The sequence below is a fragment of the Lissotriton helveticus genome, chromosome 8, assembly GCF_964261635.1.
Source record: "Lissotriton helveticus chromosome 8, aLisHel1.1, whole genome shotgun sequence".
NCBI lineage: Eukaryota > Metazoa > Chordata > Amphibia > Caudata > Salamandridae > Lissotriton > Lissotriton helveticus.
This window is the reverse complement of record NC_136069.1, coordinates 223538067-223550968: the sequence shown is the minus strand read 5'-3', so window position 1 is coordinate 223550968 and position 12902 is coordinate 223538067. Positions and strand designations below refer to the sequence as shown.

At 48.1% G+C, this 12902-nt stretch overlaps 1 protein-coding gene across 4 annotated transcripts in view; it reads right to left on the bottom strand.

The window, feature by feature from the left end:
• The window catches only part of CEP295 (centrosomal protein 295), a 627693-nt gene that overhangs the window by 457823 nt on the left and 156968 nt on the right, over window positions 1-12902 (bottom strand). For all 4 annotated transcript variants that reach the window (XM_078656965.1, XM_078656962.1, XM_078656963.1 and 1 more), the window contains one exon: window positions 3874-4095. In XM_078656965.1, the coding sequence (XP_078513091.1) occupies window positions 3874-4095 (222 nt within the window). The remainder of the gene's footprint in view (window positions 1-3873; window positions 4096-12902) is intronic.

The window sequence follows — 12902 nt, the reverse complement described above, 5'->3', positions numbered from 1 at the left end:
TTTATACAAAAACAATTGGTCTGAAGTTTAGTCTTTGAGTGTGTGAATTCATTTGCTGACTGAGTGGGTACAACAAATTGTCATGTATTCCTATAGGTTCTGAATCGATCCCCCTATTCCTGACCCTATTCTGGTTAAACTAACTATCAAGTTAACTAACAGTCAGCCCATGAAGCAAGAACAGCCCCCATGATGCAGATACCGTTATCTGACGCAGTCACACTACGGCACAGGAACGTGTTATCTGATTAGGTCATAACGCTTGAGATCTAATTAGACAAGCGACATTCCTCCAGCCCCTGATAAGGCATACGACGTTCTCATAACAAATCAAACCTATGACAACCTGGATAATCCGTGCGGCCATTGTTTTGATTTCACAGAGAACTTTAGTAAAGAATGTGCTAACGAGCAAGTCGTATGACATCTTTATTGACGTATCTATGTCCATCCTTACGTCAATCTCGGCACCTTTAAGGTATAAATATTGCCGATCTTGCCCTATGCAAACACACGCGTGGTGACAAGACGGAGCAGCCATACTTGCCGAAGCCGAGAGCAGAAGCAGACCCCGCTGGCGCAGCCCCGCCTTCCTGACGCGCTGAGAGACGCGCTGCTATCTCAAGCCGAGAGACCCAGCACCGGCGTTTCCGGGTAGCCCTCGCAGGCAGCCTGGAATATCGAGAGCAGAGAAAGAGATACCATTCCTCATTCATCCTAACTTCCAGGTACAGAACTGAATAACCCCTCACAGAGAATTCTTTAGTTATTCACTTGGCAAAAACAAACTTAACTTAAACTGTAACTTTCTATTCCCGCCCACGCATTAGACTTAGGTCAGCTACACGGGGTAGGCGTATTTAGAAACACCAGTTGAGTACGTTTAGTCAAATGTATATGTGTATGTAAATATATTTTAATCATTTTAAACATCATATGGCTCAGAAACCATATCAATGTTTTTACAGTATTATTTTATACTATTGCTTTTAATGTATGCACTTTACTTAACTATAAGTATTGCAATAATATCGATCCATTTCTCTTGTACGAGAAAAGAGACTGATCAATAAATAACACCTTTTTATTGAAGACGCCCGTCTCTTCCTTTTCTCTACAATCTGATGAGACTAAGAATGCACGTACTGACTGAGTAAAATAATTGCCTTGTGCTCACACGACTCTTGAGATTGACTCTTGATTAGGGGAGAGCAAAGTTGTCATGTTCTATGGTTGTCAGAAACTAAATCCCTTCTTGTCTAATCAGGGAAGTTAATTCCTCCTTGAACATTCGAGAAAGTTTCTAGCGAACTCTGAGCTACGCTGGCAAACCCAAAACTTAAGTCTAGTATCGACAGTAGTAGACCTAGTTAACGTCTGGCCTAGGCCTTTACTGCTGTAGGTATTATTCCAATGCGCAGAGCCTATTGGGAAAATAGGAACTACACTACAAAATACTTAACATTGTCCTCTGTTGAAGCCTTACTGCTCGACCACACTACCCCAAATAGATAGTGAGGTGCTATATACTTTACCTCTGCCTACCTCTGGGGTTCCACTGGACTCTGTGCACAGTATACCTCACTTTGGTATAGTTTTACAGAGCCAGCTTCCTACAGGCACCCCTTTCTATTCTCCTGAGATTTCCCACCAGTTCTCCCACTGAAAATGGGGGTGTAAACCAGGGGCTACCATCTGCGGCTAGCAGCAGAGGCTGGGGGTTGCATTACAAAGGCGGCAGTCCTTTGAAGCTTCCCTCTTCGAGCACTGGTCCATCCTGGGAGACGAGGTGTGACACCACTGCCCAGGAAGTGCATTGTTTCTGCTCCCAGAGAGCAGGGGCTCTCTACCCAAGGGGTCCAGAAACATGTCTGGTGGCTGGCTGGCTGCCTACAGTCGGTCAGAGACCACACCAGGGTTGGTAGGTTTTCAGGGGGCACCTTTCAGGTGCCCTCTGAGTACAAGTTTTAATAAATCTTACACTGGCATCAGTGGGGATTTATTGAAAGGTGTAGTTTGGTACCAACCACCTTCGTATTCAGTGAAGCCATCATGGTGCTGTGGAGCTCGAGTTGTCGAGTTTCCAGCCCATGTACTCTCTATGGCTTCGCTAGCATTTACTATATTAAGAAATGGACCCCAATGTTGTAGGGCATATCTGCCATGCAGATATGTCCTCACTTGTGGTATAGTGCACTCTGCCTTAGGGCTGTGAGGCCTATTAGAGGGGTACTTACCTATACCTTCAGGAAGTGATGGCTGGCATGGCACCACCCAGGCAGGGTGCCATGTTGACTTTATCATTTTCTCCCACACAGGGGCATGCAAGCTGCAAGGGCAGTGACATGGTCCCAGTGAGAGGGGTACCCTCTTCTGTATCGGTTTCTTCAGCCCTAGGTACCACTTACAGGGGATAGAAGTACCAATTGGAGATATGTTTTTACGGAAGAGGCACTGGCATAGAGGGACCTGAATGGCAGGGACCCTGTGCACTACAATTGAAACCATATCAAAATAGTGCAAAAAGTAGGGACTAACCATGCAAAAAGAGGCATTTTTTTACAGAAACCTCATCAAGCAAAAAATGTCAAAGGCACCAACCTATAACAGGTATTTGACATGCAGCTCCGTGATGGTGGCTACAATTTCAGATTTGTCCTGCAGGAAGACAACTTTCTTCAAAGAAATGACAAAGCCCCTTTTTGAATTAGGACTTTGAAACCTTTTCAAACTTCTTGACTTCTAGACGTCCGCCAGACCTAATCCACTTGGTGTATCCAATCAGGTCTCCATTGCGGTAGGCCTCAAATCACGCCTAGGTCTAAGTCTGCCACTTCCATAGAATATCATTGGCGCTTATTTCTTTTTAGTATTGTTTTTACTTAAATCTTTAACAATTCATGTCTCCGGTTTGACTTTTTGAATTTTATGTCGTTTTGGTCTTATTTTACTCATACTCTTAATTCTCTTCATTCTAAAATTGGTTATGTAATTTTGCAGTTTTTATTTTCTTCTGTGTATACGCTGCTTACATTTTTTACATGTTGCCTCTATTTTAAGCCTGACTAATTCATAATTGTACTTCCACTTCCTGCAATTACCAACAAACCATACACACTGAAGACCACAGTATTGTAGGACAGTGCCCTGGAAATATAAATGTGGCTGATAAAAGAGAAACAGGCCCCATTGAGTATAACAAGGAAACACCACAGATTTATCATCTTTCCCAGGAGGTTTCCAATGGAACTGCAGAGGAGAAGGAACAACTACTGAGGCAATTGGACAGAGAATTACCGATTCCCTGGGTATTTCCTTTTTTTTTTTTTTTTTTTCTTTTTTTTTTTTAGAGTTCAACCCTTAAACCCCCTTAATCCACATGTCAGAAGTAAAAGGGACTTTAAGACTGTTAACGTCAAGAGTACAGAATTAACACCATCCGACTCCACACACTAGGGCACCACCATGAAGCCACAAATACTGATTATGTTTTAAAAACAACCTCACTTGGGACTCTTTTCTTCTTACTTTCCAGCTAAGGTTGAATGATGAGACAGCACTATTTGGAAAACATTCTTTTCACAATTTGACCTGTTTATAATAATGTAACAGACCTTACATTTGTGGAGGGAGAAAAGAAGAGAACACTCCATAACGGAACTCCAACCTGTATGTTTATTCTATAATACATAAAAAATCATGCATCCAAAAGGAAGTCTTAACTTCTTGGTCATAAGGGAATTTTGGCAATTTAACAAAACAAAATGTATGCTACATTGTGAGTTGAATTAGTACAAAAAGTCGTAGTATGCTCTGTACATTACACAATCTACTCCAAAACATCAGTACACTCTCACTTAAACAACTACTTACTTATAATATCTGGTGCATTAAGAGGTTCCGGTTGCCCTTCCTGTACTGAGAGAGCTGCAGGTTGTTGTAGTCTTTCATCAATGGCAAATGATCCAGGCCCAACTGGTTCACTTGCAGGTGTAATGTCAGACTTCAATGCTCGCTGACCTTTTTGGGACCGAATTCTATTCAGCAATTTATTTAAAACTAATTTTGATTGTGGTATATTTGAACTTTCTGAAGCTGCAAGAAGGCAAAAAGTTATATTAATATTTTGGCTGAAATGATGCTGCCACATACTGTAAATAACTAAAGGTTTGCAGAAAATCAAATCACTTAATGCACTATGAAAAATTATTTCCTGGGAGGCCAATGCAATGCAGACATGGTAAGACAAAATCCAAACTTCTGGCACCCTCAAACTTTTTTAAATTCTAAAATGAGTGCAAGACGTTAGTGAGAAAGAAAAGACAAATTCCTGTAAACAGGCATTTAAAATGTATAAAAGTCTCGGAAAATCATAAAACGTTTGACTAGACCTGCAGGTCTAATAACTTAAATAATCTTCATGACCTAATTGTAATGCTCTTAACCTACAAACTAGTTTCAAACCATGATGTTCATCCGGGATTGGATAAACAGCAACCACCTGAAGCTCAACTCCGATAAAACGCTGATAGTACTCACTAAAAATAGGCCCTATCTTTGGAACCCCACCTTCTGGCCTATTGAGATGGGCTCCCCTCCTCTCTCCAAAGAAATCAGTAAAAAGCATAGGCTTTATAATTGACGAAGAAATATCTCTAAAGCAGCAGATTGGTGCTGTAACCTCCCCTAGCTTCTTGCAACTCCAGCGGATTAAGAAAATCATGAAATTTCTCACTACAGACGCCTTGGTACAAGTCATACTGGCTTCAGTCCCGTCAAGAATTGACTATGCCAACACCTTCTATTTGAGCATCCTTAAATACCTTGTGCGTAGGCTTCAGTTGATTCAAAATCAAGCTACGCAGCTGATTCACCAACTTCCCATTGTCAAATCTACCAAGTGACAAAAGAGCTCCATTGGCTGCAAGGGCGCACAGAGATCTGCATTCAAAGTGTATTGCACCATTTTCTTTTTGATAATCACATTTATTTGCATTCGAAAAACCAGCATACAAAAGACAGCATGCGATTACACAGTAAATCAAAGTCCATCTCCAGCAGACAACAGGAATCCCAGCCAAGATTTAAAGCCTTCGAGAAAGCCACCTCATTTGAAAAACAATATAACGATATAGGAGGGAAATCAAGGACATAACTCAAAACAGTAGGTTTAGCCATTTGTCCCATACCTTTTCAAATTGCTCACGACATCCCCGAGCCTCAAATAGGGGTTCATCTTGGGCCGCGCACCAGTCCACCCCCGTCGCCACTCCGTATGGTAGGGGGTTTGGCCTGGCCCAGGCCGCTGCGATGCCTCACTTGGCCACCACCACCACTGTGCCCAGGAAGGGGTTTTCAGCTCCAGAGCCGTCCAGGCCATCAAATACTCTTAGGAGAAGGCGCATAGGGTTGTGAGCGACCTGCCACCCCAGAGGTTGTGTAAGTTCAGATTCCACACCTCGACCAAAATGGACCGAGATCAGTGCATAACCCGACCAAGTGGTAAAAAAAAAATCGACCGAACTTGGCCACATCTAGTACAATCTGGAGAGGGGCGCAGTCCTGCCCTGTGTAAGCGCGCAGGGTGTGATATGCCACGTGAAGGTAATAAAGTTGGATGAGACTTAGTTTAGAGGAGATTGTCAGGGTTTTGGGGGCCATAAGGGTGTCACGCCAGTCTGCCTCCTCTAGGGGACCCAACCATTCCTCCCAGCGGGTTCGCAGCGAGTCTAAGGTGGTAGGGCCATTGTTCACGAGGGAACGGCATATCCGTGACATCCCTCCTCTGCCCAAGTTTCCCATCATGACCTGGGTTTTTAACGGGTTGAACTCAGGAAGTGAAGTGCCTGGTGAAATGTGCATAGTAAGGGCATGGCGGTGTTGTAGATACTTATAAAATTGGGTGGTTTGAAGGGAGTGACGCTGTTGGGGAAGGCCCTGACGTGGTCTCCCACCCAGACGACTCCAAGGAGCGAAATCCCGACCCGATCCCACTGCGGAAAACCCTCAAGCCATGTGCCGTGCCACAGAGGAGTATGTTGGGTAAGTCTCTTGTTCCATCTCGTATAGCGCAGGGCAGAGCGCCAGGCCACTAGAACCGCTCTGGTGATAGGTGGAATCGTTTGCGGAATGGGGGCCCCGTACAAGTAGGCTTGGATTTGCAGGAAGCCCATAGTTCTAAGCTCAGTCCGGTAAGCCAAGTCAAACCAGCCTCCAGTGAACCAATCATGGACGACAATAAGTCTGGTGGCCAAGTAGTAGAGGTGAAGATTTGTCATACCCATGCCGCCATCAAAGGGAGGGATCCGGCTGCGAGCCAAGGCTATATGTGGTCTCCAACCCCCCCCCCCCGGAACCTGGTAATTACCCCATCAAAATCACGAAACCAGCTTCCCGGAAGGTGAAAGATGGTATTTTGAATAATGTATAGGAAACGGGGGATGATCATCATTTTAAAAAGTGCGCCTCTTCCAAGGGGATAGAGGGGAAGGGATTGCCAGCACTTAAGGTCGTTTTTGGCTTTCGTGACCAGGGGTGTAATGTTGAGGTCCCATTGCAGCTCCGGGAGCAGAGTCACCCAGATCCCAAGGTATTTATAAGAATGTCTCCTTAAAGGGATATTAGATTGCCAATCAAAGCAGGCCCTCGAGGGATGGAGGGGGATCAGAATGGACTTTGTTGGGTTGAGTCGCAGGCCAGAGACGTTCTCAGAGGTCTGGAGCACCTCTAGGCAACGTGGGCTGGAGCTCTCCGGGTCAGTCAAGATAAGCAGGACGTTGTCTACATACAAGGCAATTTTATCCACCTGGTGGGGGTCCCAGGGCCACCCTCAGATTTGGGGATCATTACGTATGAAGCTGGCCAGGGGCTCCATCGCCAGAGCGAATAAGAGTGGCGAGAGGGAGCACCCCTGACGCATGCCTCTTCGGATTGGAAATGCCTCCAAGAAGGCACCGCTGGTCAAGACTCCTGCTTTGGGGTTGGAGTACAGGACACTGATGAGGCGTCTAAAATGGGGGACGAAACCCATTGTGATGAGAACCTCCTCCGAGTAGCTCCAATCAAGCGAGTCAACGGCCTTCTCAAAATCAATGACTAGCAGGGTCAAGTACAGAGTGAGGAGATGGCGATGGGCCAGGGCAAGGTGGAGACGTCATATGCAGTGCCGAGTGCCACGTGCCGGCATGAAGCCACATTGGTCTGGGTGGATCAATTGGTGTAACAGGGGACGGAGACGTTGGGCCAGGGCAGAGGTAATGATTTTCATTTCTGTGTTAATTAGAGCAATCGGACAGTAGTCCGCACAGGAGAGAAATGGTGGCTGGGTCTTTGGGATGACTACTATAGTGGCCACGTCAGTCTTTGAGGGAAAGGAGCCCTTCTCGGCCACATGCCGGAAGAGGTCGACTTAGTGGGGCACCAATAAATCTCAATATATTGCGTAATACTCTTGCGGGAAGCCGTCTGGTCCTGGAGTCTTCCCAGAATGTAATAGGAAAAAAGCCCCATGTATCTCCTCTGGGGTAAAGGAAAGGTCGAGGTCTGTCGATTCGGCCTGAGCAAGGCAGGGTAGGCGGACCATCGCTCGCTCCAGTAAGTTAACCAAAGAGGCCTAGAGGATCGGGCCGAGTAGAGCTGGGCATAGTAACCCGCGAAAGCTTGGGCAATGGCCCGCGATGAGCAATGATGGGTTCCCGCAGCGTCACGGATTTCAGGGATAATTCTGTTAACCTTGGGGTAGTAGACCAAGTTATGAAGCAACTTACCATTCTTGTTGCCCCACCCACACACACGGGCCACAGAGGAGCGCCACAGCATCTTGGCAGAGTCTAGGGAGATCTGACGGATCTCCTCCCGGATCGCCGCAAGCTGTCTGGCGGGTTGAGCGTCATCCGGGTCTGCAAGGGGCAATTCCAGCCGCGTGGCCTGCGCCTCAAGCTGGGTCATGCGAACAGTCTGCCGCCGCTTCGTGAGCACCAGACCTCTGGCCCACCATGTAAGGTAGCCTTGCCGGCCTTCCATAGTGTGCCCGGGGAAGGGACCGAACCTTGGTTGGAAAGAAAATAGTGCCACAAGAACAAGTTACTTACCTTCGGTAACGATGTATCGAGTAGAGACACAGTCTAGCCGCAGATTCCTTAACTTAGGATATCCCCAGGCGTCAGACTGGTACGGAAATTTTTGTGCAGCAGCACCTCTGCGTGCCGGGGGCGGCGCCGTACGGCGCCGTCCATGGACGTGACGTCAGCGGAGCCCCGGCGCATCAGTTTTCATCAGAAGACTTTTTCGCATCAGAACGCAAAGCCACCACCAAAAACTGAAAAGATGGGAACAGTGTGCAGAAAAAGAAAAACCAAGGTATGGTGAAAAAACATCACCGTTGTAAATACAGTGGCAGGCACATAAATTGTAAACTGAGGTGGGGGTGGGGGGGGAGAACAGAGCACCACTCTGGGAGGGACCCCCGCAACTGTTAAGACCAAAAACCTCTCCTTGAGGCAGAAGAAGATGCAGAGCATAGACAGGATTTGAACCCTTGGCCTGTGTGAGCCTGTGCCACCAGAGGCACAAGACTTACCCTTGAGCCATAGCTCCTTGGTGAACCATCACAGCAGCCGACAGAAAGGCTGTGACCACAATATAAGACTGTGAAGGACAACCAGTCCAGAACCCAGGAGTAAGGACAAACTACCATAAGGCGTCACCCAAAAGGAGACGTCAGATCAGAAAAAGGGAACTACCGAATGTAGCATTGCCAGACTGTAACCACTAGAATGCAGGGGTGGCAAGAAACCTCAAGCGGTAGCAGAAAGGATTTAGACTCCCAACGGGCAACCAAAGGTAAGAGTTCTAAAGGACACATGGCATATGGGCCTGCCATCCAAATACAAGGATGGATTGATCAGAGCCACAAAACAGAATGTAGCATTGTGAGTCTGAAAGAAGAGAAGAAGTCACCCCACAGGAGGCGAAGGCAAGAAGCCCAACCTGAAAAGGTTGTTGCAGGACAGGGAGGACGGGCGGGTGTTAAGGAATCTGCGGCTTGACTATGTCTCTACCAGATACATCGTTACCGAAGGTAAGTAACTTGTTCCTCTGATAGAGACGTCTAGCCGCACTGAACTTAGAATAGATACCAAAGCCATACCCATAGAGGAGGCGGGACTGCGAATAAACCCCACTAAGGTTCAGAAAGAACCTAGCCTTCAATAACAAGACCAAAAGAGTGTCGTCAACCAAAGTTGACGACACCAAACCAAACACAGTGGGGACAGAAATGACAGCGCAACCAACCACCAGACCAGTATGCCCTGAAGCGAACGGGAATCAAGGGGAGGCTACGCCACCACAGCCCATCCAGAATAGCACGGTAAAAAAACATATGTAGAGGGGATGAGAGAAGTAAAACACCAAGCCAGAACGCTTGTGCCGGATTGAAAAATGGCGACTTTGAAAGAAGAAGAGCAAGAGGCATGAAGGATCAGAAGCCAGAGCTAGCCCCAGCTAAACAACCCGAACAGCGAAAACACTGTTGAACATGCTTCCTGTAAGATACGAAGGCAGCAGGATACAGACCCCTGCCCAGTGCAGGCAGACATGGAACAACAAGCATTTGCAATGCAATAGGTCTCACATTAGGAAAGTTTGAGCTATTGGTATTGTAAATGACACATTTTTGATGTATGTGTTGAGTTTGAAAATAGCGAAATTAATAGCTTTGTCATTTGCAATGCCAATAGTTGTAACTTTCGTAAATGTGACACCTGTAGCATTTGTAATGCAATATGTGTTGTATTTACGCGACTTAGATGTATTGATATTACAAATAACTAGGGCTTTTTCCTTTTTTTCAATAATTAATACTTAAATCAAAGTTATTGTAATGTATAATGGCAATAGCTTAAACTTTAGTAAATAACTTTTGTGAAGATTATGTTCAGTGTATGTTATTGTGACGAAAATCCAAGAACAGAAGTGAAATATTAACATCTTTTTGTGACATTTGTAATAAAGCTTGAAACATTGAGAGAACATATTTGAACCAGCTGTTGTTGAATGGTTGCACAGATTGATGCTGTGGTGGCGCTGAGTGATGCTGTGGCGTTCAGTGATGCTGTGGTAGCGCATAGTGATGTTGTGGTGCCCCTGAGTGATGTTGTGGTGGTGCTGAGTGATACTGTGGTGGTGCTGAGTGATGCTGTGCTGATGCGATAGATAGAGTGAGTGTGATAGGTAGATAAGAGTGAGGGCGATAGGTAGATAAGAGTGAGGGCGATAGGTAGATAAGAGTGAGGGCGATAGGTAGATAAGAGTGAGGGCGATAGGTAGATAAGAGTGAGGGCGATAGGTAGATAAGAGTGAGGGCGATAGGTAGATAAGAGTGAGGGCGATAGGTAGATAAGAGTAAGGGCGATAGATAGATTCCCCCACATGCATCAATCTAGGATTTTGCATTTCTTAAATAGCGAAAATTAAGGAATCGCTATTTAGGAAATGCAAAATCCTATGCATCAAGAAATCCTAAAAGTTTTTAGGATTTCTTAATTTTCGGATATTGCGATTCCTTAATTGCGAATCGCAATTAAGGAATGGCATTACATTGATTCCTATGGGCCTAGAGGCCCATAGGAATCAATGCCGTTTTGCATTTTTTTTTTTTTGCACTCGCAATTTTTTGATGCATTGCAAGGGTGCAGAGGGGGGTTCAAAGGACCCCCCCCCTGCACCCCTGAAATGTATTTTCAAGTGCATGTTTCACACACACATGTCCTAAGGACATGTGTGTCTGTAACATGCAAGTTTAAAAAATGCATTTTTTTGCTTTTTTAAACATTTTCGCAAATTAACACGAGGGTCAACCTCGTGTTAATTTGCACTTCCAATTTCAAAATTCGCTATTTTTTACAAATTGATGCATTGCATTTAAGGAATCGCACAAATGCGATTCCTTAAATGCATTTGCATTTTTAAGAAATGCAAAAAATAGCGAATTGTTTCATGCATCCCAAAAACGTATTTAGGAAGTGCAAACGGCCGAATTTACCGATTCGCACCGTTTGCACTTCCTAAATAGGTTGATGCATGAGGGCGACAGAGTGAGGGCGACAGAGTGAGGGCGACAGAGTGAGGGCGACAGAGTGAGGGCGACAGAGTGAGGGCGACAGAGTGAGGGCGACAGAGTGAGGGCGACAGAGTGAGGGCGACAGAGTGAGGGCGACAGAGTGAGGGCGACAGAGTGAGGGCGACAGAGTGAGGGCGACAGAGTGAGGGCGACAGAGTGAGGGCGACAGAGTGAGGGCGACAGAGTGAGGGCGACAGAGTGAGGGCGACAGAGTGAGGGCGACAGAGTGAGGGCGACAGAGTGAGGGCGACAGAGTGAGGGCGACAGAGTGAGGGCGACAGAGTGAGGGCGACAGAGTGAGGGCGACAGAGTGAGGGCGACAGAGTGAGGGCGACAGAGTGAGGGCGACAGAGTGAGGGCGACAGAGTGAGGGCGACAGAGTGAGGGCGACAGAGTGAGGGCGACAGAGTGAGGGCGACAGAGTGAGGGCGACAGAGTGAGGGCGACAGAGTGAGGGCGACAGAGTGAGGGCGACAGAGTGAGGGCGACAGAGTGAGGGCGACAGAGTGAGGGCGACAGAGTGAGGGCGACAGAGTGAGGGCGACAGAGTGAGGGCGACAGAGTGAGGGCGACAGAGTGAGGGCGACAGAGTGAGGGCGACAGAGTGAGGGCGACAGAGTGAGGGCGACAGAGTGAGGGCGACAGAGTGAGGGCGACAGAGTGAGGGCGACAGAGTGAGGGCGACAGAGTGAGGGCGACAGAGTGAGGGCGACAGAGTGAGGGCGACAGAGTGAGGGCGACAGAGTGAGGGCGACAGAGTGAGGGCGACAGAGTGAGGGCGACAGAGTGAGGGCGACAGAGTGAGGGCGACAGAGTGAGGGCGACAGAGTGAGGGCGACAGAGTGAGGGCGACAGAGTGAGGGCGACAGAGTGAGGGCGACAGAGTGAGGGCGACAGAGTGAGGGCGACAGAGTGAGGGCGACAGAGTGAGGGCGACAGAGTGAGGGCGACAGAGTGAGGGCGACAGAGTGAGGGCGACAGAGTGAGGGCGACAGAGTGAGGGCGACAGAGTGAGGGCGACAGAGTGAGGGCGACAGAGTGAGGGCGACAGAGTGAGGGCGACAGAGTGAGGGCGACAGAGTGAGGGCGACAGAGTGAGGGCGACAGAGTGAGGGCGACAGAGTGAGGGCGACAGAGTGAGGGCGACAGAGTGAGGGCGACAGAGTGAGGGCGACAGAGTGAGGGCGACAGAGTGAGGGCGACAGAGTGAGGGCGACAGAGTGAGGGCGACAGAGTGAGGGCGACAGAGTGAGGGCGACAGAGTGAGGGCGACAGAGTGAGGGCGACAGAGTGAGGGCGACAGAGTGAGGGCGACAGAGTGAGGGCGACAGAGTGAGGGCGACAGAGTGAGGGCGACAGAGTGAGGGCGACAGAGTGAGGGCGACAGAGTGAGGGCGACAGAGTGAGGGCGACAGAGTGAGGGCGACAGAGTGAGGGCGACAGAGTGAGGGCGACAGAGTGAGGGCGACAGAGTGAGGGCGACAGAGTGAGGGCGACAGAGTGAGGGCGACAGAGTGAGGGCGACAGAGTGAGGGCGACAGAGTGAGGGCGACAGAGTGAGGGCGACAGAGTGAGGGCGACAGAGTGAGGGCGACAGAGTGAGGGCGACAGAGTGAGGGCGACAGAGTGAGGGCGACAGAGTGAGGGCGACAGAGTGAGGGCGACAGAGTGAGGGCGACAGAGTGAGGGCGACAGAGTGAGGGCGACAGAGTGAGGGCGACAGAGTGAGGGCGACAGAGTGAGGGCGACAGAGTGAGGGCGACAGAGTGAGGGCGACAGA